This window comes from Helicoverpa zea, chromosome 1 (assembly GCF_022581195.2).
Source record: "Helicoverpa zea isolate HzStark_Cry1AcR chromosome 1, ilHelZeax1.1, whole genome shotgun sequence".
Classification (NCBI taxonomy): domain Eukaryota; kingdom Metazoa; phylum Arthropoda; class Insecta; order Lepidoptera; family Noctuidae; genus Helicoverpa; species Helicoverpa zea.
The window spans coordinates 11,624,395-11,651,072 of NC_061452.1; the positions used below are offsets into that span (position 1 = coordinate 11,624,395).

A 26,678-nucleotide genomic window follows, 5' to 3' on the forward strand; every position below is an offset into this window, starting at 1 on the left:
CGGTTCAGTAGTTACGGCGTGAAAGCGGAACAAACAAACAAACAAACAAACAAACTCACTTTCCGATTTATAATATTAGTAAGGATAATATTTTTAAGGTCCTGGTAAGTCAGTAAGAGTCTGACACTCCCTCACCGCTGTCGTCGGCTTTTAGTCTGTTCGGATACAGCTGAGTGTGTTTTACGAAGACTGACTGCCTATCTGACCTCAATTCAGTTACCCGGGCAACCCAAAACTCCTTGGTAAGACTGGTTGTCAGACTTTCTGGATTCTGACTACCCGTAATGGCTGTCAAAGATGTTCAAATTACAGCTGCGACCTATACTTTACCGTACTTTCCGAGCGAGCGAAAATAAGAAAATAAAAATTATTTTGATGGAAACCACAGGGAAAAATGCGTAACTTCACGGACACCGCAAAATCAATTAACAGGGAACGTGTATGGTTTATGAAAGGTCATTGTCATATGGAAAAGGGCATGACCTGGTGAATCGAACGTGAAGGTATTACTCGATTTGAATTCGATTTGGAATTTACAGAATCGATTCTTATTTAATTTCCTAACTAATGGAAATGAATTTGTATGTTGCCATTTCTGATGAAATGCTTGGACTGTGTAAAAGATTTGCTGTCACTATACTTTCATTCCACATTTATTGAGGTCCACACAGCGGTTCCATCCAATTCTAGAGGGGGGGTACCTCTAGAATTGGATGGAACCGCTTTAGATAGCTAATAGTATCTTCGTAACACTATTATACTTACTACTATTATATTAGACTTTGGGAATTTCTGGAAAGAAACCAATAAACTAAATTATAAATCGAATAGGCCTTTGTCTATTGAAGGAAATCAAGACCCATCTAGTATAGCCAACTTGTTTGTAAACAAATTTAATCCTTTGCTACCCCAGTCCCAGTCTACCTTTACTAGTTCCGTTAGTCAGAGTTTAGAGGCGAGTCGCGGAACCCATGGTGACCCGGAGAGCAGCAGCGCGCTGCGCGTCACGCCGGACGACGTGTACCGGTGTGTCACGCGCATGAAGCGCGGCAAGTCTCCGGGACACGATGGGCTCAGCGTCGAGCACCTTTTATTTGCACCTGACTTACTTTTTGATAAGCTTGCTTCGTTATTTAATTCGTGTATTGAACATAGTTATTTACCTGCAGATTTTATGAGAACTGTTGTTGTTGCTATTGTGAAAAATAGAACTGGTGATGTGTCAAGTTCGTCAAATTACCGACCTATTTCATTGGCTACTGTATTCTCTAAAGTATTTGAAACTTTAATTATGAAACATCTGAATGGAAATAATGTACCTTTAAATAATGCTCAATTTGGTTTCCGGCGAGGTTCGTCCACCGATTTAGCTATATTTGCCTTGAAAAATACGGTATACGAGTATTTAAATAGAAACACCACGGTATATTCATGCTTTTTAGACCTAAGCCGCGCATTTGATACAATAAATTATAGTATACTATGGGACAAATTAAGGAAAACCAAAGTACCACCAAAAATCGTAAATATTTTAGAATACTGGTATGCCAATCAAATAAATCAGGTGAAGTGGAATAACACTCTGTCGGAGAGTGAAGGGAAGGGAAGGGAAGGGGAGGGGAGGGAAGTGAAGGGAAGTGGAGTGAGGCAGGGCGGGCTGACGTCGCCTGTCTTATTCAACTTGTACATAAACGAGCTGATCGAGGAACTGAGCAGCACCAGGGTCGGATGCCAGGTCGGCGGAGTACGCATTAATAACCTTAGTTATGCGGACGACATGGTGCTGCTCAGTCCGTCGGTCAACGGCATTAGGCAGTTAATAAATATATGCGAAAAATATGCAACTCGACACCACCTAACATATAATGTGAAGAAAACAGAAGTTATGATATTCAAGTATAAAAAAGGCCCTGATGTACTTCTACCGATAAGCTTATGTGGAACCGTGCTTAAAATTGTTACGAAGTTTAAATATCTGGGACATATTATTACAGAAAACTTGATGGATGATGACGATATGGAACGGCAGAGGCGCAGTATAGCCTGTAGAAGTAACATGCTAGCCAGGCGTTTCTACCACTGCTCTAAACAGGTGAAGGTGACGCTGTTCAAGGCGTACTGTCAGTCGTTCTACACCAGCCAACTCTGGTACCGGTACACGAGGAGTGCGTATAACACTCTTCGTGTACAATATAATAATGCATTCCGGGTAATGATGAACTTGCCCTGGCGGTGTAGTGCGACTGACATGTTCGCTGAGAGCAGTGTTGCAGGGTTTGTTGGTCTAGTACAGAAGCTCAGGGTGTCATTCTACAGCAGAGCAGCCCTGAGTACCAACAAAATTGTGTCCTCTGTTTTTCATACCGTCCATCTAACCCGAGAGATGAAAGACTTTTATTAATTTGTAATTACATGTAGGTTAAGTTTTTATTTTTATTTCATTTTGTTATTTTATTTTATTAAGTATTATGTATTTCAAAGTTTAAGTCATGTTTGTGTTAGTGTGTCTGTATCTCGTGTATGTTATGGGTAATTACCTGAAATAAACAATATTTAATTTAATTTAATTTAATTACAACAATGAAAAAGTAAAAACTATCTAGTATGAATTGGAGGATCGGAAGCGAAGTCGAGTTAATACAAACAGAGGTCCCAACCCTTTGTTCGACGTTTTTATTTGATCTTCGTGTTGACTATTATTTTATGGCATTAGGCACTATTGACCGAAAAATATATAAATATTATTAAGATTCGCACCTTAATGCAACCTTAAGATCTGATATTTAGAAGTTAAGTCCTTTCTGTTTATTTGGACAAATATTCCTGCACTCTAATTTGTATGTAAAAACTATTCAGGTATCTTTCAAATGTCTTAATTTTATATTAAAACGAGTAAAACTAACCACAAAAACCCATGAAGTTGCCCCATAAACCCCCGTAAACCTCGTATACGTGACATAATCAAGTCTCTATAAAGACATCTTCTCCAGTAGCTCAGGCCAAGGATATAACATCGTTTATGACTATCCACACTTACGACACTAAAGCTACCCAACCAATATTGTTACTTAATTAATAATCAATATTAGCTTTATCAAGTAGGTAGACGGCATACGATGCTCAGAGTTTACGTAATTGACGTTTTTATTAAAAAATGTGTAAATAAAGAAATACTTTCTGACTCCCCGTTACCAGTACCGTACCGTATGAAAGCCAGGAGCCACGAATTTAAACTTTACGAATTAGTTGGTAATCATTTAATGTTTGGAAGAAGAAAACATGCCTGATTATTTAGCCACAGAACATAACATAATTATATTCATATTTATATGGCTCCCGTATATGTTGATTAATATTATTACAAGAGGTAAAACGTAATTAGTTTGAGAAGCACTGGTCAAGGAGTAAAGGTTTATTAGTCGTAAACCCTTAACTGATTTAATTTGGACGCTCCGGTGCATGATATTTTATTACCTAGGAGGCTAGTTAAGGGTTTACTGTTTGCTTAAACCTTTATAACTTTATATTCCATCAAGTTCATGCTACTCGAAGATTTACTTAAGAATAATCTTATCTGTAGATCTTTTATAGGTCCAAACAACTTGAGACTATACATATGTGCCCTTTATTTACAATTTACAGAAACTAGTCTCTGTTTCCAAAGAATTCGTTTCGAAAAAAAACGCGAATTTAAGTAAGTTTCCAATACATTGGGTGCTAAGGGAAAATATCTATGTATAAAAAAAAAAAATCGCATCATGCTTACTGATTAACACCTCATAATACTTGATTTAACAAGTATAAAAGGTCTTTATCATTCATTACTGGCGATACGCACTAATGGCGTTTTATGAATGAATCGAACAGCCTTATGAATGGGCACAGCTAGTTTGTAAAGAGCCAATCATTTCCAGTATTCGGTGCGTTGCACTAACCTGGCAATTGCCTGTATGGTAGCTTATATGGTACTTATATACCTGTATATGGCTATTCATATACACATACGCCTTTAGTTGTATGTCATGGTGTGAACCAACTGCTGTCTGGAAACCCAATTTGGTTACCAGGCTACTATTTTACACCAGGCTATTTTACACCATTTGAGCATTCTTTTTAAAGGTTTAAAGTGTCCATACGATATATATTTTTTAGTCTATAATGCTACTTGGCTTTTTAACGCTCAATCCTCCTCCGTGTGAGAGGAGGACTGTGCCCAGCAATGGGACGATAAAAAGGCTGTAACAATGCTACTTGGCTTTACATTAGCATTAGCTCATATCGTATTACACACATTCATTTGTGTCATCAACACATTATCATGGGTATACCTCAATGCTAGTTATTCCTAATAATGTATGATCAAATTAAACTAATAGATAGTCATCAAACATTAATATAGGTAGTCAGAAATCTACTCTAATTGGCGGTGCCAATTAACAGATTTCCCGTGTCTGAAAGCAAACCACGTTCAAAACAGCGTTCATCGATTCCGTGCTATTCACTAAACGTTCGGTTTTACTCGATCACGGACTTCTATTCATCGAAATCGGTTCGATTCGCAGAAATTTCATATAAAATGTTGTATCAAGTTCTGTGGGTATCGTACTTAGTTGGGCGGTTTGGTCAATAGAATTTGATGCTTCGATAGACTGTTGCAATATTTGAATATATCTACAAAATATGTAATACTTTTTTAAAGGAAAAAATAATAATAGTAGAAGCTATTGTTAACTGTTTAGCACACCTACACTCCAAAACATAACCCTCTTTAGGGACAGTCGGGTAAAAACACAAGAATCTTAACATTGCCAAATCTTTCCAAGTCATGACAATCTTTCAAGTTGCAGCCTTGCTGAAATATGACACCGAATGTAGAGGTATTTTTTCATAACAGTAGTCGCTACACCAATTTTGAGGCATATATTGTTTCATTTATCTACTTACATAACAGGCAATATTTGTTACCAATTAACGAGCAATATTCTTTTACACTACAACAATTGAGAATGAAAAACAAATGAAAGCCCCAACATTTAAGGTAGACTTCCGTGCATCGCGATCGATCGCAGAATTCTACCTTTACTTCTGAACTAACGAAGCGGTATCGACGGTGTGATTGCTTTCATTGTTTTTCTCAGAAAGAAAGTAAAGTGCAATATAACTGTACTGTCAGGTGCACTCTAGTGTATCAGCGTCCTTATTTCTAGTATCTTGGATACCTGAGAGCAGTTTGTTCAGCATCACTGGTAAAATACATGAGAGATAGATTTTATGCTTTTGTTCTACGATTTTTACGAGAGCTTGCAACAGGTACTGAAGACGAATACTGGTATCGATTCAATTTATCAATTTACTTTCATATTCAATGTAGATAGCTAAAGTCTTTATCAATCAACGTCATGACTGATAAAGACTTTAGCTTAGATATTTATGTTATTATGTGAATTAGCTTTGGACTTATTTTATGACCGACTACTGCTGGGCAAAGGTGTGGTTTGGGATATTTTTATCTTTAGAGACGCTGTTGTCCATTTCTGACCAAAGCGATGATTATACTACTTAGTGCTACGAGGTTTACAGCTAGGTGCATCACGGGATTGTGAGTTATTCAATGCAACTAAACATGGTACTGACGGCCAAGAAAAAATAGACTAAATCTACCCCCTTCAAAAAGTTTTTACTGTATAAAATACATTAATCCATGATTAATTATACCATCAAATTAACCCTTAACTATAGCAATTAACCCTTAACTATAGCCTTTATGTCCACTACAATAGACCCGGGTCCATCAAAACTATTGTCTTTACCCAACGAACTGTATGATTTGACAGCACGGAGTAAGTTAATATTACCAGAGATACCATAAGGCAGGTAGGTCAGGCGCCTGCTTCTTTGTCAAATTCATACGGTGGGCATGACCAAAACGATCAGCTACGATAAAACTAACGAGGCGTTCGGGTTCTTTGAGACATCTGTCAACAATTTTTGGTATTACAATAATTATCGGGTCCAAAGAAGGCGTATAAGGGCGAGAACAGTAACAGTCCTCGTTTCACGCACACCCGCATTTTGGCTCGCTACTTTTTCAGGCGATTTTTCGTTATGGCACCTCTGCTAGTCATTTTGTTCTCCATGTTTGACAGGCACCTTAGCATGGTCTCGACAGTTTGGCTTTGTGCCATACACCCTCGGTCGCCAGCTTCTGAAGATAAATTGTATGGAGATATCTGGTGTCCTAGTGTCAGAGTAAATGGCCTTCCAATATGCCTTGTTTTTGGTGGTTTTATAAACTTCTAGTACCAGGTTTTCTAGGTTTTTTGAGTTTCAAAGTGATCAGTTTTAAATTGAGTTAGCAACGCTACTCACAGATGTCTAATTTGGTATATTATAAGAATAGTTAACACGAAATTTCGACTATTGAAGGGTTCCTTCGTGTAAGATTCAAACTTTTTTACAAGAAATCTTATCTATAAGAAGGATTAGTAAGACACATAAGTAAGTACAAGCCCCATTCAACCGATGTTAGCATTGTTAGTCTCTATGTCCCAAACGCTTACCTTTTGGCGATATTGCTCGGATTTCAGCCCGGTCTGTAAATAGAGAGGAGTGAAATTATACGCGTGTCAACAGTCCTTTTGCTCACTTCAGATCCTTTATATTTGGTACCTCATCTCTAAAAATAGGGAGGCTTGTGATTTTAGCAGGTCGTGTGAAATAATGTTGTGTTTGTTCGCCATGTTGGATTTTGTCGCCAGTTTTGTTTTTGTTCTTATCTCAAAAAAATATTGCTCTTTTTGTGGGTCTTTAAACAAATTGTGATATTAGATGCTCTTCTTGAGTTGTAAAAATATATCGAATATTAAATTAATCTTAATTTGTAGAACACTTTCTATTTTTACACATTTTAGCACGCTTTTAAATACCAAAGTTTAGAGTCAACAAATCCCAGGAAATCAATTGGTATATTAATCATGCTACCTATAACTCCAAAAACGATTACACCATGGATGGTCCCCGCCTAATCACTCTTAATCCTACTTCCTCCTGTGAACCTTAAACAACCATGTCCAAAACACGGTTCCCTCACTAAACTATCCCTATGATCGACAAAAACGTTTACCGAAATATAACACCCGGCCCCTGAAGCTGTGCGTTTAACACGACCACCATCTATCTTGAGCTTGACAGTCTATGAGTAATGTTGCTTGTGTACTAAGAAGTAATAGATTTTTTGTGTAATTGTTTTATTTGGTGAGAGGTTTTTGTAATTATGTTTTTTTTTCGTGTGTATATATCGTGTGTACCTGTGCAAACTCGTGGTGGCCTAGTGGGTAAAGGACCAAACTCTCAAGTATGAGGGCGCGGGTTCGATCCCAGGTCAGGCAAGTACCAATGCAACTTTTCTAAGTTTGTATGAAATGGTAATTATATAATTAATCTTACAATATTTCTTATATAATCCGTGCATACATTCTCCTTTACTGGCATGCAAAAATTATAACTTATGCTATTAAAAAAAAAAAGATTTCTATGAGTATTGTGGAACATACTACACTATTAGTGCCCAACCATAACTTCTACTCAATAAAACAAAAACTACAACAAATGAACATACCTAATAATACCATAAACGGTTCAAATTATATAACTATGTCTGTACGTCCCGGATCCGGCCACGACGGGCTACAAAATTGAATGATTGATCACCCCAACTATAATATAACGTTTTTATTATTTTTAGGGGTCTGGTTCACCCTTGTCGATTTTGTACTAAAGTAAACCCTTTGATGTGGTACGCACGATACGATTTTCAATCACGTTGTATTTTTCGAAATAGTTTATCGTAAATTGTGTTTGGAGGAAGTTTTTTTTATGGTTCTGTGGTTATTCAAGTATGTATTTTTAGATTTTCGGTTACTTTGAACATGTAGCTTAAGTGATTCCAATTATACGTCCGCCAGCGATTTCACTCGCAGTCTGTGGGAACTACTCCACTCACTCGGATAAAAAATATATAGCCTTCCTCGGTAAATGATTACACGTCGGTCTAATGCTTTCTAAGGTAAGCAAGTTCAAACCCTTCAGCTTTATAATACTACATAACGGTAGTGTATTATAAATTTCATGAATCCTTTACACCTTTAAATTTCCGAATTCCCATTCAAACATTTACATGCATTTAACACTACAGAAACCTCCCCAAACGTTGTTAATATTGAAGCTCGATTTGTCGACACAAAACGTTCGCAGCATTTGTAATTAGTATCACGTAGGTCATGTTTACTGCGGTTGTAATTCCGAACAGCATGCGTAATGTTGCGTTTGCATTCAGTTGCAGTAAAATGTAGACTAAATATCAAGTAAAGGATCAGTAGTTTTGAATCAGGTGTGAGATTGAAGATATAATGTCTTGACTCTTTACTTGTGTAACATAAAACATTCAAGAGGTTAAAAAAACAAAGCCTGATTCTTCTTATCGAATTTTCTCTCAAAAGACTGGTTAAATATGAAGGACAAAGTTTTCCTCAGGATGTTCCTGAGGAAAACTTTAAAAAAATCTGTAACCGCCACTCCACCTTGAGCGAGGGTGGTCATTAACGCTTATTCCTTCTCTGAATGAGAAGAAGTCCCTGCCCTGGGGCAGTAAAAATGATGATGATGATTTCACAATACCTACCATGGTCACTATTACACATACCAATTTTGATATCTCTCATGGAGACGCGACCTGCACACTAGAACTGCAAAATATGACGAAGCCTGGCTCGACAGAATTAAGCAGAAAAAGTTTTGCATCAATAACGCTGCACCCGTGGACGACCAGCGCTTCACCTGCGACAAATGCGGCAAGAAGTGTCGCTATTGGCTTAAGTATTCAGCCATAAAAGAAAGTGTTTGCGGCACTAATAACCGCATAGACAAGCACTGTCACAATCATCTGACCAAGATGCTCTGAGGCCAATGATAACCATGGTCACAATACGGTTGCAAGTCGTTTAATACTCAAGATCATTTGAGGAATCACACGTCTTTGCTAGACAGCTCGTACGCATTGCAATTAAAACAGAATTACAAACAATCGCTTAATCGGTTCGAAGATGAAGAAAATCTTCACAGAATCTCGACGTTAGTTTCAAAGTAGACTAGGCGCTGATATCTATCAGGTTCATTTCCAATCCATGTTATTACCAAGTTGGATGAGAGATTCTATCATTCCGATAATATTATGAGATTAAATACGTTTAAAAGTTTGACTAAAACAAATGTCAGTTACAAATTGCATTTCAGATTTCTCTGTTCAGAGTTTGTAAGCTTACTTAAATCGATATCTCCTCGATTCGTAATATCTAGAAAATTTGCATATTAAACGATGAAGTAATGTTTTATTTTTCATAACACAGCTGAAAGGTAAAGACAATTTAAAATTAAAAAATAGCTTTTTTGCTAGATTTTGATATCTTCTTACAAACTATAAAATTAAAGATATCAAAATCTAGCAAAAAAGCTATTTTTTTATTTTAAATTGTCTAGATACTACCCTATTTCAATACAAAAATGTACGACACCTAAAGCTCAGGTTAACTTAACCAAAAGCTTTAAATAACCAAAGACTTTGTACTCGTCTTTAGTCCGGAAATCGACTTCTGACTTCAAAACCGCATTGACCCTTTTAGTCCGTAACAAAGTCAAGTCCAATATCATTAAGTTCAAATCTCTTTACAATTGATCGGTTTTCAAAAAGGTTCGAAAAGGTATGTTATTTCATTTGATTTGTTATTTTGCTTTTCAACGGAGGCCGATATACTTTTGATTTCTTCAGTGGTATGCTTATCTTAGTTTGTAAATATCGTAAGTCCACAAAATACAGGCATATAGAATTTGTTTTAAGTCCACAAAATACAGGCATATAGAATTTTCATATAGAATTTATAGAAGTTGTTTTGTTTTTTCACATGACAACCTCAATCTTGTAATTTGGTCTAATCATGTTATTTGATATATTTAGCAAACCTTTTTCGAATTCTGCATAACTTATCATGACTAACTATGAGCGGTTTCACGCACGATTCCAGCTGTCATTTGTTAATGTAGTTATCGATTTGTTGTACTTAGAAAAACTAAGCGTTAAATAATACAATCGTGTGAAAGTGCAGTAAACACTTATCATGGCAACGTAACTGGTAAATAACTGTGAGCATACCTTTACTTAACCTCACAAGAATACAAGCTTGGTATAAAGCTCTTAAAGTACATGAAAACTTTAATCGCAGATTTTTATTAGGCGAGAATCATTACAATTCTAGAGGATTTGACCAACCGGAGACGCCATTATCCTTCTTCCAAAAGTAACATAGCTCATACCTGTATGTAAATGTGTGCGTTAAGTGTATGCTTGTGTTTGTTAATTTCGTCGAGTGCGTCATATTTTGTTGCGTTTCCTCCTTTGTGCTCATGTCGGTTCCTGTTGTTATACGCTCTAAAATTTCAATAGTTCTCATTGTGAGTGTTAACGGCATCCATATGCTTCACAATAAAACGACTGTAAACTCTTTTATTGGTTCTCTGAAGTTTTATTTACAAGAGCTAGGAGAAAAGCATTAAGACTTACTGCTTTTATACTATTATAGTACTTCATCAACATATCCGTGAACTGATTTTAAAATGCGCTTATCGTAACTGTGAAAATAACTTTATCAGTTCGCTGTTTTATAGTAAAACCACTGAAACATATTCGACTATACGTCTGGTTAACGAGATTCTATGTATATTCATTTAGGTAAGTTCGAACAGAAAAAAATACAGATCACTGTCATTCAACTATGAAGCAATTAAATATTGAAACAAAAAAATACAAATAAAAGAAAACTCCAATCAATTTATTTCAAAGGCAAAAGGAATATTTTTTTTGTTTTAATTAAAAAAGGATTCTTCCTAGAAACAATTTATTAAGAGTAGCGTAAAAAAACGTATTTCTTGTCACTGCCTAGATACCTACACACTGCAGACTAAACAGTCGACCGAAATCCGGTAGGTACTAAGTTTTCGCTTGAGCATTAACTGCACTTTGGGTTTTGTGATGAATTCTTTTTAAACTACTTTATTATTTTACTCAGCTTTTTTTGGGTTGTACAGGATATTTGTTACTCAATTCCGCATTGGTTTTGATGTATTTATAGGTTTAAGTAAAATATGAGACATAATAACTCTATTAATAAAGAATTCACGACTATATACTTTTAAAATAGATTTCATTATAGCTTGAAAAACGCGATGCGTGTAAAACCGCCATAAATAACAAGCCTTTGTAAAATGACCTGTCTATTTTACTAGTTCATCTGTTCTATTCAGTTCTTGAGATAATTTTTGATGCAAAAATCATCCTTCTTACATTCTTGATACATACACGTGGCGGAAAATATAATTTCCCGGAACCATTTATTAATAAGTCCTATGAAAAGGTAATATTTAAAATAAGAACACGCTAAAAATAAGCTTTTAATGACTTTTTTTGTTTATATTAAAAACGTTCTTTCTATTTTTAAAAACGTTTTTATCTACGTAGTCTATTAAAAAGTAAAAGTTCTTTTTTTTAAATCGTCAATCATTCATTTCAATTGAAACGTCGGGAAAACGATTCGACTGTTATGTGCCAGTATTGTTCTCACGTTTAAAATGTTGGGGCCAATTCATGCCAGCGTTAAGTAAGGCGTGGCGAATACTTTTGACGTTTATTTACATTTTACCTCGTTAACTCAGTCATTACAAAAAAAAAAACTTTGGTTGGTTCAAGACATGCATAAGATACTACGTTGGGACTGTGGCATTTTTCGAAGAAGTTACTGCCGCCACTGTATCTCATGGGCTCTCAATAAGGAACAAAGGTGGGTCTTAGTTATTAAAAGTTTTATACTACAACGGCCTTCCCGTTGTAGTATAAAACTTTTAATAACTATTGTTAATAACATTGTTATTTCCCACAAAAAAGTCGAGGTACCTTATAAGTTTCACTCTTTAACAAATGCGGTAAATAATCCAACCAGTCGCATGTGAGCCCGCCCTATCGAGTAATGAGAACAATTACAGCATGCGGTCGTTATGGCATGTGAGTGCAAAAATTTTCCCGAAAATCACCTTAAGGCATCGTTCAGACCAAACGTATTGTCGGCCGCTGACTGTGAGCGCGCGTTACGCAGTTTATTGCTTTTCCATATATATTGAAATTGTCGTTCACACCGAACCGACTATACGCTATTGCGTCGTCTGTTGTCGCTGACTCTCAGTGGCCGATTATTTTACTACGCGACTATGCACGGCGGACGCGGATTGGCTACGCGGACGCAGTTGCCGAATAGCGCCGCTCCGCCGCGTACGCACCGCCGCTCCGCCGCGCCCGCACCGCCGCGCGCCTCGGCCGCAATACACTCGAGAAACAAACTTCAATGAGGACAGACGTGACACGTGACACCTCGCGATGTTCGACACCAAAAAGTTTATTGCAGAAGTACATTCTAGAAAATGTATTTGGAATGCGAATTCAGAAGAATTTAGTGATAGAAACTTACAAAGATGCGCTTGGGTAGACATAGCATCTGTTATGTATGAAGATTGGGGGGTTCAAATACTGAGCTCTTTTATGTGTAGAATAGTCAGCCGCTCAGCGTACGCATCTAGTGTGAACCTACACGAGCCTATTCTTTTGTTCACACATGTAGCGCATCGTACGCGATAGCTTATTGTCGGCTTGGTGAGTACGGGTACTGCAGATTGAGTCGACGTTCACACTGGGGCAGACAGTGAGTATACTCACAGTCAGCGGCGGACAATACGTTTGGTGTGAACAATCCCTAAATGCGAGCTTTGAAAAGATGACGATGATAATGAACCTAGCTAAGTAAAACTTATTTGCTCTATCATGAATTTACCCTAAACGAGCGCAAGTTCGGTTACCGCAAAGCATAAAGTATTTCCCTTGACATATTGTTGGCAACTGCCGCAGATATTTTTTACTGCCGAATCGGCTGTGCGAAGTTTGACATTATACTCGTATGAAGGTTTTTGTGGTGTGTTTCAGTTGGTTTTGTGAATAATATGGTATGGTATATGTATTTTTATAACATTGTTTAATTATGGAAACATAAACCAGGAAAAATGTTTGATGTAAAAATGTCGAAAGGTGTGACAAAAAATTTCGTTTATAAAAATGGAATGAATATATAACAATGTTTCAGTAAAACGTTGTTAACTATAAAAGCGTTTAAATTAAAAACACAAAACATCGTACTATCATATTTTTTAAATATTTTAATATAATATTACGTAGTTGCAGATGGTAAAGAGTTTGCTAGTTTGACTGAACGCGCTACTACTGGGCCTATTGGAATTATTTTTTCAAACATCAAATATTTATTGCGATCATGAGTGTTACAAGGTGTTTTCTCTTTTACATACCACATTTAATATATCTAGGTAGACTATAGTCTACTTTTTATCCATGAGCGCGATGTAGGTACTTAGTTCTCATCGGACAGGAGTGAAACTGCTGTCGGAACCTAGTGTACTATAATTATTTCAGATAATGGATCGGGCGATATTGGAATGAACTTTACAACGAGAACTAAAAGATATAACTGAAGTTGGAGCTCTTCAAACTTGATCAATAGGAAATTCATGCTCCGTTTACCTATTACTTATTATTTTACTTGTCACTAACAGTGCTTCTTGCACTTCATTGAAATAAATAATACTAAATTCCTATTTTTTGCCTTGTAGAAACACAAATAACGGTATTCAATCAATCATACTGGAATTAATAATTGTTACATTATGTTATCTGTTTATGAAAACAGAAAAACAGATACTCTTATCTATACTTATAATAAATCTGTAGAGAGGTCAATTCTGTACATGAAATATAATTAAAAAATAACTATCGGGGGGTGATTAGGGATCGATACTAATGCCAAAAATGCAATCAGTAAAATTTTTGTCTGTCTGTCTGTCTGTCTGTCTGTCTGTCTGTCTGTCAGTCTGTATATTCGTTATGGAAACAAAAACTACTCGACGGATTTTAATGAAACTTGGCACATTTATTCTTCATACTCCTGGTCAGGTTATAGGATACTTTTCATCACGCTACGATCAATAGGAGCAGAGCAGTGAAGGGAAATGTTGGGAAAACGGAAGAAGTTTCTCCATTTTTTAAGCTTCCGTCGCATGTACAGTCTTAATGGTTAAAGCTACACAGAAATCATGTATGACGGAAATGTTCTCCTTAAAATTTTACAAAAAATATTCCTTGACAGCATATGTCTATATTTTATTGTTGACTCACAATAACACGTGTAAGTCCCGATAGCATAGCAGTTTGGAGCTTTCTGATTATATTTGTCTGCTCTTACGTTTACAACACTCTCACTCATCTATAATTAAAAACAGTTAACATTATTCCCTATTCAATAAAAAAAGAATCATGTAAATCGGTAAAGAAACGCCAAAGTTATGCCTAAAATACGCTACTAAGCCATCGCGCTTGAATACTGGAGCATGCTATAAGGATTATTTTTGTGTATCGGTCGCCGCGCTCGACGTCCTTCGCGGCGTAGGTATAAAAAGGCGGGGGGTCCGCGCGCGAGCTTCATACAATATTTGGCTGTTGATGCGAATAGACGTGCGGACTGTTCGACCTTATTGACAGACAATAATTGTTATAAACGAACCGTGCTTATCAGCGCGACTTTTAGTCTTTATATGTAGTTTAGTTTTAGATTAGATTTGTTTTGTTGTTATTTTATGAAATAGGTAGTAGTATTAGGTTTTGGTAGTGTTTAAATATTATTAATAGTATAGATTTTATTTCTTTATAAGTAGTAGTAGGTACGCATATTAGTTATTTTGGTAGTGCTTAATTTTATTAATACTTAGTTTATTTTTATTACTTTATAAGTAGTTGAAGTAAATAGTAGGTACGAGTATTAGTTATTTCGGTAGTCTTTAATTTTATTAATAGTTTATTTCTTTATAGTTGAAGTAATTAGTAAGTAGGTACGAATATTAGTTATTTTGGTAGTGTAAAATTTTATTAATAGTTTATTTTTATTTCTTTATAAGTAGTTGAAGTAAATAATAGGTACGAGTATTAGTTATCTTGGTAGTGTTTAATTTTATTAATAGTTAATTTCTTTACAGTTGAAGTAATTAGTAAGTAGGTACGAATATTAGTTATTTTGGTAGTGTAAAATTTTATTAATAGTTTATTTTTATTTTTTTATAAGTAGTTGAAGTAAATAGTAGATAGGTAATTTCATTCTATTAGACTTAGTTCAGGTATCTATTTATATGTATATTTTTAAGATTTTAGTTTTGGATTTATTTTGGATCAGTTTTATTATTTCAGTACCTAGGTACTTAGATTTCGTAAGTGTAAGGTAGCTTTAGTTGCCGTCGATTAAAAATACACAATGCCACCTAAAAAACGACCATCTTTATCTCGAAACTCGAGAGATGCTAAGAGGATGAGAAATGCGCGTTCTCAGGAATCGGCAGAGGAAAGAGCTCATCGGTTAAACTCTATGAGAGTTAGTGCCTCAACTTCTCGAGCCAATGAAAGCTCTCCAGAAAGAGAGATGCGATTAGCAGCTGACAGAGCAAGACGAGCTACATCACGGGCGTCTCAAAGCCTTTCTCAACGAGAGTTGAGTCTTACCATCGATCGAGAGCGACATGTGTTAATCCGACAAGCTGAAACTGCTTCACAACGAGAATTGCGGCTCACAGCTGACCGCGAACGACATACATTATCTCGCGAGTCAGAAACATTTATTGACAGAGAATTGCGTCTTACAGCTGACCGCGAACGTCATACATTGTCTCGCGAGTCAGAAACCTTCACTGACAGGGAATTAAGGCTTACAGCTGACCGCGAACGACATACATTATCTCGCGAGTCAGAAACCTTCACTGAGAGAGAATTACGTCTTACAGCTGACCGCGAACGTCACACATTGTCTCGCGAGTCAGAAACCTTCACTGAGAGAGAATTACGTCTTACAGCTGACCGCGAACGTCATACATTGTCTCGCGAGTCAGAAACCTTCACTGACAGGGAATTAAGGCTTACAGCTGATCGAGAACGACATACATTGTCTCGCGAGTCAGAAACTTTCACTGAGAGGGAATTACGTCTGACTGCAGACCGCGAACGTCATACATTGTCTCGCGAGTCAGAAACCTTCACTGAGAGGGAATTACGGCTTTCAGCTGATCGCGAACGTCATATTTTATCTCGAGAATCTGAAACTTTTACTCAATATGAAGATCGTTTGACAAATGATAGGGTGCATCATAATCTTATTCGATCTCTTGAAGATGAACATGAGCATGAACAACGACTAGAGTCGGTACGCGAACGTTATAATTCTTTGAGACAAGAACGATTTATAAATTTGTCTAATGAAAGATTAAGGATCGAAAATATTCGGTCTCTTGAAACGGATGAACAGCGACAGGCCCGTCTTACTGCGGATAGATTTCGACATAGTCTTAATAACTTAGACGTACACATAGAAGATCAATCTAGAAATTCGGTGGCGTGGTCCGACAAATATAAAAGTGGTTTTGCTTATAACCTCACAATTGATTACAGATCATTTTCTGTAATAGGCGATATGAACGTAGTATGTTCTTTTTGTAATGCTTCAAAATGGAGTAAGGAGTCGGCTGGTTTCTGTTGTTCTGGAGGTAAAATAAATTTGCCTTCATTTGAAGACCCACCGGAACCTTTGAAATCACTACTTTTAGGGGAACATGTGCTATCTAAACAGTTCTTAGACAATATTCGCACTTATAATAGTGCGTTTCAAATGACATCCTTTGGTGCTCAACAAATCTCAGAAGGTCCTTTCATGCCTACTTTTAAGATACAAGGTCAGGTTTACCATTTGATAGGATCCCTTTTGCCTGAAGACCAACCTAAGTTCCTTCAAATATATTTTGTATCCGACTACAACGAACAGTCGAATGTAAGAAATCAATATTTCCCGAATTTAAATACTGAACTCATTTCACAACTTCAGAACATGTTGCATCAGGTTAATTCGTACGTATGCAGTTTTAAATCGGCATTAGAAGTTCTTCCTCGAGATGATGCCAACAATTATAAAATTGTTATAAATGCCGATAGGCGTCCAACTCAGGAACACCCTGGGCGTTATAACGCTCCATCAACGAATGAAGTTGCTGTGGTATTGGTCGACCAGGAATGTGATAGGCGTGATATCGTTATCCGTTCCAGAGACAATCGTTTGCAACGCATTTACGAAACCCACAGGGCTTACGACAGTTTGCAATATCCTTTGATATACTGTCGAGGGGAAGATGGTTATAATTTTGCTTTATACCAAACTGATCCGCGTACAGGCGCACCTAATTATAATAAAAAGATTTCATGCCTTCAATTTTATTGTTACCACTTGCAAGTGAGACGGAATAGGTTTGTATACTTTCAACGTTTCCGTGGCTTATTCAATCAGTTTATTGTTGACATGTACGCAAAAATTGAAACCGAAAGATTAGTTTATATACGATCTAATCAAAGGCAGCTGCGCGCTGAAGAATACGTGCACCTTCGCGACGCCATGCAGCAAGATAATGATACAGTGAATATGGGCCGTTTAGTTATTTTACCCTCTTCTTTTACTGGTGGTCCACGATACATGCACGAACGTACTCAAGATGCTTTTTGTTACGTAAGAAAATATGGACGTCCCGACCTTTTTATTACTGTAACTACCAATCCTAAGTGGGATGAAATCACTCGGGAGCTTCTTGAGGGTCAGGCACCGCATGACCGCCATGATATCATCGCAAGAGTTTTTCATTTGAAATTAAAATTAATGATAGATCTACTCACCAAAGATGATATTTTTGGAGAAATATTGTGTTATATGTATAGTGTTGAATGGCAAAAACGCGGTTTACCTCATGCACATATCCTGCTTTGGTTAAAAGATAAGGTTCGACCTAATGATGTAGATAGTTTAATCAGTGCTGAAATTCCAAATCCGATTACAGATCCCGAGTTACACGAAATTATTAAAACTCATATGATACATGGTCCATGTGGTGCATTTAACGGGAATTCTCCATGTATGCAAGACGGTCGTTGTACTAAAAGATTTCCAAAAGCCTTAGTGGATGAAACTGTAACAGGACATGATGGATACCCATCATATCGTCGCCGTTCAAGAGACAATGGTGGTTTTACTGTTGAAAAGCGAGTGTTTGGACAACAGGTTACTTTAGATAATAGGTGGGTCGTTCCATATTCGCCTGTGTTGTCTAGAGCATTTCAAGCTCACATAAATGTTGAAATGTGTAATAGTGTAGAGTCAATAAAATATATTTGCAAGTACATTAATAAGGGCAGTGACCAAGCTACACTTGCGTTGAGAGATGAACACGATGAAGTTACAAGATTTCAGTCAGGCAGATATATAAGTTCTTCGGAAGCTGTGTGGCGAATCTTAAGTTTCAACATTCACGAAAGATATCCACCTGTGACCCATCTGGATGTTCATCTTGAAGGCGGTCAACGTATATATTTCAACACCGAAAATGTTACAGAACGATTAGAGAATCCTAGACAAACAACTTTATTAGCATTCTTTCGACTTTGCCAAACCGATGATTTTGCAAAATCTCTGTTGTATGAGGAAGTTCCATCGTATTATACCTACGATAAGCAACGAGGTGTCTTTAATCGAAGACGCCGTGGCAGGCCTGTAGGTGGCGAGTCAGGTATTTTCAAAGAACATGTTCTTGGTAGAGTGTATACCGTTCATCCTAACAACGCTGAGTGTTTCTATTTGCGATTATTACTACATACAGTGCGAGGACCAACCTCATTTATAGATTTGAGAAAAGTAGACGATGTTGTCTATCCAACTTATCATGCAGCTTGCCAAGCGCGTCATTTGCTTGAAAATGATCAGCATTGGGATGACGCTTTAGCAGAATCCTGTGTTAGTGATAATCCACGACGGTTACGTAATTTATTTGTAACATTACTCACATTTTGTAATTTGTCAGACGCTGCACAATTATGGGAAAAATATAAAGAAAAATTTGCAGAAGACTTTCTAAGAAATATATCTAACAGTAATGAAGGCACAACTAATGATAATTTCCGTGATCTTGCCATAAATCAGTGCTTATTAGCTCTTCAGGATGACTTAGCAGCTGTAGGCGGTAAATCACTCTGTGAATATGGTTTGCCAACACCAACCTCAGTCGGAGAGGTTACTAATAGGGAATATTCTGCAGAGATGGGTTACAACTCAATGGAACTGCTGACAACATTAGAAAACGGTGTCCCAATGATGACTGCAGAACAACGTTTAGTTTATGATCGCGTGTGCGAGAGTGTTCAAAATAATTTGGGAACAATTTGGTTTTTAGATGCACCTGGAGGAACTGGGAAAACTTTTTTGACTAAATTAATATTGGCTTATGTTCGAAATCAGCATAAAATTGCTCTTGCCGTGGCTTCATCAGGGATAGCTGCAACATTGCTACCAGGAGGTAAAACCGCTCACACTATGTTTAAAATACCAATTGATTTAGATCGCACGGAAAGTCCAACCTGTAGTGTTTCAAGAAATAGCGACAAAGCTAAGGTATTACGCGAGTGTAATTTAATCATATGGGATGAATGTACGATGGCCCATCGAAAAGGAGTAGAAGCGGTAGACAGAACTTTAAGGGATATAAGACAAAATGATCGACCAATGGGCGGTGTCACGGTTTTATTTTGTGGTGATTTCCGACAAATCTTACCGGTAATACCACGGGGAACCCGAGCTGATGAGGTTAGAGCATGTCTGAAAAGCTCTTATTTGTGGCGTGATATACAATCGCTGCATTTGACTACAAACATGCGAGTGAGAACTGGAGATAACCCGGATGATAGTCAATTTTCTGATACATTATTAAAGATTGGTGAAGGTACATATCCACAACACCAAGGAAAACTTATTCTGACGCCTGAACTATGTTGTATAGTGCAATCTCAATCACATCTTATATCATCGGTTTACGGTGACGTAACAAATATATTAAATAGGGACAATTCTTGGCTATGCGAAAGATCTATTTTAACTCCGCGCAATGACCAGGCATCTGAGATTAATAACCAGATACTGTCGCATATACAGGGGCAAACCAAAGTTTACCGATCAATAAATAGAATGGTCGATGAACAAGAAGCCACTAATTACCCGATAGAATTTTTAAATTCTTTAAATATCCCCGGACTTCCTTCTCATGAAATATATTTGAAAATTGGCATTCCCATTATTCTGCTCCGAAATTTAAGACCGCCAAAACTTTGCAATGGAACTCGACTAAAAGTAACCCAGTTGCAACAAAATATAATCGAGGCTCAAATTTTAACAGGTTGCGGTGCAGGAGAAATCGTTTTCATTCCCAGAATACCCATAATACCAAATAATTTTCCATTTCAATTTAAAAGGACGCAATTCCCAGTATCGGTGTGTTATGCAATGACAATTAATAAGGCTCAAGGGCAGACTTTTCGTGTTGCTGGAGTAGATCTCGGTGTCAGTTGTTTCTCGCATGGTCAGTTATACGTTGCTCTTTCCCGGGTTAGCAGTTCTAGAAATCTTTATGTCCACGTGCCGGACGGGTCAACTTTCAATATAGTTTACCCGGAAGCTTTGCGCTGAAGTATTTTCGTTCTACAGGTACTTAAGCCTCATGTGAACGTGATCTATATTACCTTCTTATATATTAACTTAATAACAAAAGGAGTTAAAAGCTGACCGAGACATAGCTATCTATACTTTTCTGCCGGAAGTCACTACACCACGCGGACGAAGTCGCGGGCAGAAGCTAGTTTATTAATAAGATTCAAGTAGGTATGTACCTAAGTTTGAATTAATGATATCTTCAAATTAACAAAACTGTCTCAACCCTAATTCTGTCTAAATACCTAAACCTAATTTGTCAATAAACAAAACAAGACTCTAAATAAACCTAATAAACTGGCTAAATAGCCACGTTTGGCTATTTACTACAGCCATAAAACTACATGAGGCTTGAAGCCATCAACACCTAAGGCTAGCCAGATAGTAAAACATACGCTCGGTACTATAAACTAGAGTAGGTTGTGTAAAGAAAAGAAAGAAATAAAATTGGATTGAAACCTAGGATTGTTAGAACTTTGGTTTGCTATCTCGTTGTGGCAGAGAAACAAAAGCACTGAATTCTTAATTCTGACACAAGTTAAAATCTTTCTCCATTGCTTCGCAGTAGGTATTCAATATCAGATTAAGTAGATAAGTGTCCATAAATGACATAAGTAGCTAAATTGCGCAGTATAAGAAAAAACAAACGTGAATAAAATGTAAAGTCTTTCTGAACCTATACCATGGAAAATGACTAGGTATAAGTAAAATAACATTTTCAGTACGAAACACCATGTTCCTATTCCAATAAAACATTTTACAGCTATATCCAAAAAACAATCTTCAAAGTTACAAAAAGCCTAAAAACTCCTAAACGCCTCCATTGAACCAAATCTCTGTAATATTAATAAAAAACGCGCATTCAATACTAACCTTTTTAAAAGGAAAAAAGATAAAAAAAGTTCAAAGTCATCTTCGTAATACCGCCACCGGAATGATCCAAAAACGTTTTCGAGATTATAGATCACAGATATAGAAAATGAGGGACCTTTTGTCAATGACCATTATTTTTTTCAGCCTGTATATAATTCTTTTTTTTTTATCCGCACCCTGTAGACATCGGTTATATTGTGATTATTTTTGGGATGTTACGAAAAGAAGTGAACAGATGATCAGACTCGTTTGTGTGTTTATAATAAGGCATTTTATGACTTACACAAGTGTGGCTACAATTAATAATTACGATAAAAAATGCTTCTTCTGTTTTTTTTTATACCACTGTAATAACCTGACACTATCCTTACTAACATTATCAATGTAACTCTGTCGGTCTGTCTGAGTATCTATCTATCAGTCTAGATTTCATACCAAACCTACTAAACTTATTTCAATGAAAGGAAGAAAAATAGTCAAGTGGAAGACTAGACTACCATTGTAGAAAATAGTTCCCTCGGGATGTGTCTAGAACCGCAGGGAACATCTTAATATTATAGAAGGATGGAGTGATGTTCAACACCTTTGCGATTGGAACGCTTGCACGTATGAAAAGGCATTAGTGCTATCGTTCGGACATTCATTGACAGATTTATAACACCCCAAATCGGGACACGTAACGTACATATTAACACATATTTTCACGAATAACGCCTATAATGTGTTCGGGACAACAGTCGGTGGGAATTCACCTTTATGTATGAAATAAATGTGAGGAATTTTTGGTGTAAATAAATGTAGAAAACCCATGTTTGATTGAAGTTTAATTCCATGGTTCGATAAACAAAGCGAAATACTAGCTTTCCACTTGTCAAAACAAAAAGTTGTTATTGTTCCTAGCAAAAGGTGACCTTATCACATTTCAACAATAGTTATATCATCCAGAGAAATTCCGTAAATAGCCGTAGATAATACTCATGTCATAGAGAACAAAATGACAAGTGGAGATGCCACAACGGAAAATATCTTAAGAAAGTAGCGAGCTAAAATGCGGACGTTTTTGACGCCGCTCTTATATGCCTTCTTTGGAATCCGCCCATTTTCAGTAACACCAACAATCATTGACAGATGTCTTAAAAAACCCGAACACCTCGTTACTTAACTCATAACTGATCGTTTTTATTATGCCCACCGTACGTATATGACTTAGAAGAAGGCGCCTGACCTACTTACATTACGTCATCTCCATTCATCTTTCTTTACTCCTTGACTCACACCCACTACTACATATCCTACACACACTACAATACATTAGTAAATTGTTTTAGCAATACAAACGACACGAATGTACTTGTAACAGTACATATTTACCTGAACCGTGACATTTCCTTTGATAAATGTCTTCCCACGCGTGTTCTACTGCCAAATATATTAAGTCCTTAATGAACGTATCAAATACAATGTTATTTACTAGCAAATGTAACTACTATATAAAAAGATCAAATATGAATATTTATAAGCATTTCGGGAGATATCAAAGTCTTGAAAAATAAGTAATTATCTTCCTTTTTGAATACTCACTTACTGGAATTTTTCTCATTTGATTTGTCATTTGTTGTAAAAGACATTATTATATCAAGAGTAATTTACGTATCTTGCGTCCAACTCAAAAAAAATATTTCAAAAGCCTTTCAGCCCTTTCAAACATTTGCCCAACTTTTGAAAACTTTGAAAGATTATTTCAAAAAAAGGTTCTTAGTTAAGAAAAATTCTTTAATTTCAAAGGAGTGTCCCGTCTTTTCCGCTGTGGACTCGTTTCCTGTGGATGGCAGTCAATTTGAGTGGTGGTTATACGCCCTTGGGGCTTCGGTTTTCTCTCGTCTCAAATGTTTCTTGAAATATTGTCACACTTTCACGTCTTAAAACATAGGTTGGCTATAGATTTTTATTAGTTTACAAATCAGTCCTCTGCCACATTACAGGATGCTCTATTTAAATACAACCATTTATGTATTGTATTTTTCAAAATGAGGACACTAAATTACATCAAAATACGAAACTTAGCTGAAACCATTCCGTGTACGAAATAAACATTTTATTACACTTAACGAGCAGTATACCAACGGAACCCAACATCTTATGAGTTAATTTTCAGAGTAGATGCATCCAATTTGTTCGAGTTACACTAGTTAAGATTTGAAATTAAGTACAGGAAATAAGGCATGCTACACATTAGAACATCAAAAAGAAACATTATGAAGAAAAAATGTGTCGAATATGAGATTTGGGAACAACAAAACACTGGGTTCAAAATGTGTTAGTTAGTCTAACGGCCGGTCCCAAAATACTATCTATAGACTTGTTTACTAGGAATAGGATTTTCACATTAGCCCCATATAAGTAATATCTAATCCCTATGTCTAGTAACCAAAACAATGGATAGATAGAAAATTGGGTACGGCTGTAAATCCATCACTGATTTGCAACAGCAGATAAAGCCCTTTTGGCTTGCAACCCTCTGTGACACACACAGATGTCAATCAATGCAGGCTTTGATCATTCCAGTGACATTTCAGGAACGAGTTTTGAATTCCGAATTTGAATTTGGGGAGAGAAGGACCAAAAAAAGCTGCAGTTTGTAGCATGCACAATATATTTAAATAACATTTACAATCAATATTGTTACCAGTAATAAATCTGCTATAAAAAAACTATTTCAAAGTATTGGATGCGAACAAATTGGTCCTTTGATTCACCTACAAATTGACTCACAGACGCAACTATTCTTATCCAACGAACCGTCTTCCCCTTTCAGGTTTTTACCTCACACAGCTGTGTTTACTTACGACAATTGCAACCCAAGTGTCAGACACTAATTGCTGCAATTTGTACATCCTGGAATGATTTTAGGTGTGTACAGATTTTTGAACCCATTACAGTGAAGCGTTTTACATATTTTTCATACACCTAAAAACGCCAAAAATATTTCGATGTGGCTTTTAACTATATAGTCGTATCGGAGATTTGATCACTTCATCAAATTATCGATCATTTCGTTTCGTTTCATTAGGATACGAACAGTTTAACTTATTAGGTTTTATTTTTTCAAACAACCCAGAAAAGGAGGACAGGACCATAATCGAGCATAATTATCATGAAGTAAGCAAACCTACGATAATAAGCCTACAACATAAACATTAGAAGCCTACTGAACAACAAAACCATCAGTAATAATTGGACAATATTCCAAGAAGGCGCCATAACATAAATAATAAAGCAAACTTCACAAACGCAGACAAGTTGACGCACAGACATGAATACAATTCAACATTTAATGACCAATTTACATTTCTCGAAGCTCATACAGTGTTTAATATGCAAAAGTAATATATTGTAAAGGTTTAAATTAATTAGATGACGCCAATAAACGTCGGGGTCTATTGTAAAGCGTTTCTGGAATTAATTTCGCTACAAATTGTTTTTGTCTCTCATTCTCACACATTTGAGGAGCAATGAAACTTTATTAGGAAATAAAGGGTACACATTAATCATTGTCTTTATATTCGGTAAAGTCTGTATTGCTTGGTTATTCGAACAAAGACGCTTTTTCTTATCGTATCATTACCATCATTTGTTTTACATAGTATTTGGGAACGGCTTAAGAAAGAAAGAGAAAGAAAAAACATTTATTGACACAACACAAGACATACATACAAGCTGTTGATTTGCATCCGTGCCATATTCAAGGACGTAATTATGCTAATGATTCTCAACCCAAATCAACAAAAAAATTGGTATGTATTTTTTTTTTTCGGAATTCCATCAATGTCATCTAGCCGTATTTAAACTTGGCGTGTGTGTTACTGGCCTTAAAACCATACTGCGCCGTCACACAAACGCAAAAACAAGGCATACGCGACGATTATTCATGTTTCATTCATAAAATTGGATTACTTCTGAAATACAACGACATTACAATGACGAAAAAAGCAGTGCATATTAGCTATTTCCCGTCTACTGTAATTTCAATCGATTATTGACGTATTATATGTCCTCCTCCTGTATGGCACAAATGAAAATCAACACCTTGCATAATAATAAAAAATACAAAAAAAAAAAACAACAATAGTAGGTTGCGCCAAATAGCATCCAGTTCAGCATTATGCCAGACAGCCAGTGCCTGACGCTGGTTTGCAACTGGACCTATGAGGAGTTGCGGGTGACAACAGTCCAGTAAACTTCTAGTATGGTCTGACCGTTTTTGGTGCAGTTAACAATTCTATCAGTCAGTACAAAAATTACTAGTTTCACTTGAAAATTGACAGCTGTCAACTGCACAAAACATTGCGTGCCCGTATACCTGCATTACTGTAAGCACACAAGTTCACATCACTGGTCCTTTCGACCTACCGTGTCAACATAATGTCACAGTGATGACATTATTTCCTCTCGCTAATTGCTCTCAATCGAGTCGAGCAAACAGTCGGCCCGATTAGTCAAATGCTTGCCTGTCTGTTTGTTTGTTTGTCTGCCTGTTAATAGTTCACATGTGTGTTTGGGTGTTCACTGTGTCAAATGCTCCGAACTAGTTTATTGTTTTCAGAGATTGATTAATTCTGTTGTTCGGGGACTTGTTGGGATTGCAAACGTGTTATTCATGTAAGTTTGTAATAGGGTTAACGGTTTTAGAGTTGTTTGATTAAAGTTTAATGCAGTATGAGAGGCATAAAACATGTGTTATTTTTTATTTATTTTCTCTTAGGTATGTTTAATTCAATCGAAAATGACGATTCTAAAAATCGAACAGTATTTAAAGGACTTGTTTATTACTTTTAACGAATTTCGATGACCCTTGACATACAAGAAATCGCGACCTACATATTTGATATTATTTAAAATCCAATGACGTGATTTCTTCATACTAATCTTATTTTTAATCATACTTGAATAGTGATAGCTGCATTAATTTTGTTTGTGACGTCATCAGAGTAGTGATGTTAATGTTCCGAGTTTATCGATAAGAGTATCGATCTAGATATT

At 36.4% G+C, this 26,678-nt stretch overlaps 1 protein-coding gene across 1 annotated transcript in view; it reads right to left on the reverse strand.

Annotated features, from left to right (window-relative positions):
• LOC124635257 (solute carrier family 12 member 4) overlaps positions 1-26,678 on the reverse strand; it is a 494,187-nt gene that overhangs the window by 373,497 nt on the left and 94,012 nt on the right. Inside the window, exon 3 of the mRNA XM_047171119.1 lies at positions 6,561-6,593. Coding sequence (XP_047027075.1) covers positions 6,561-6,593 — 33 coding nt within the window. The remainder of the gene's footprint in view (positions 1-6,560; positions 6,594-26,678) is intronic.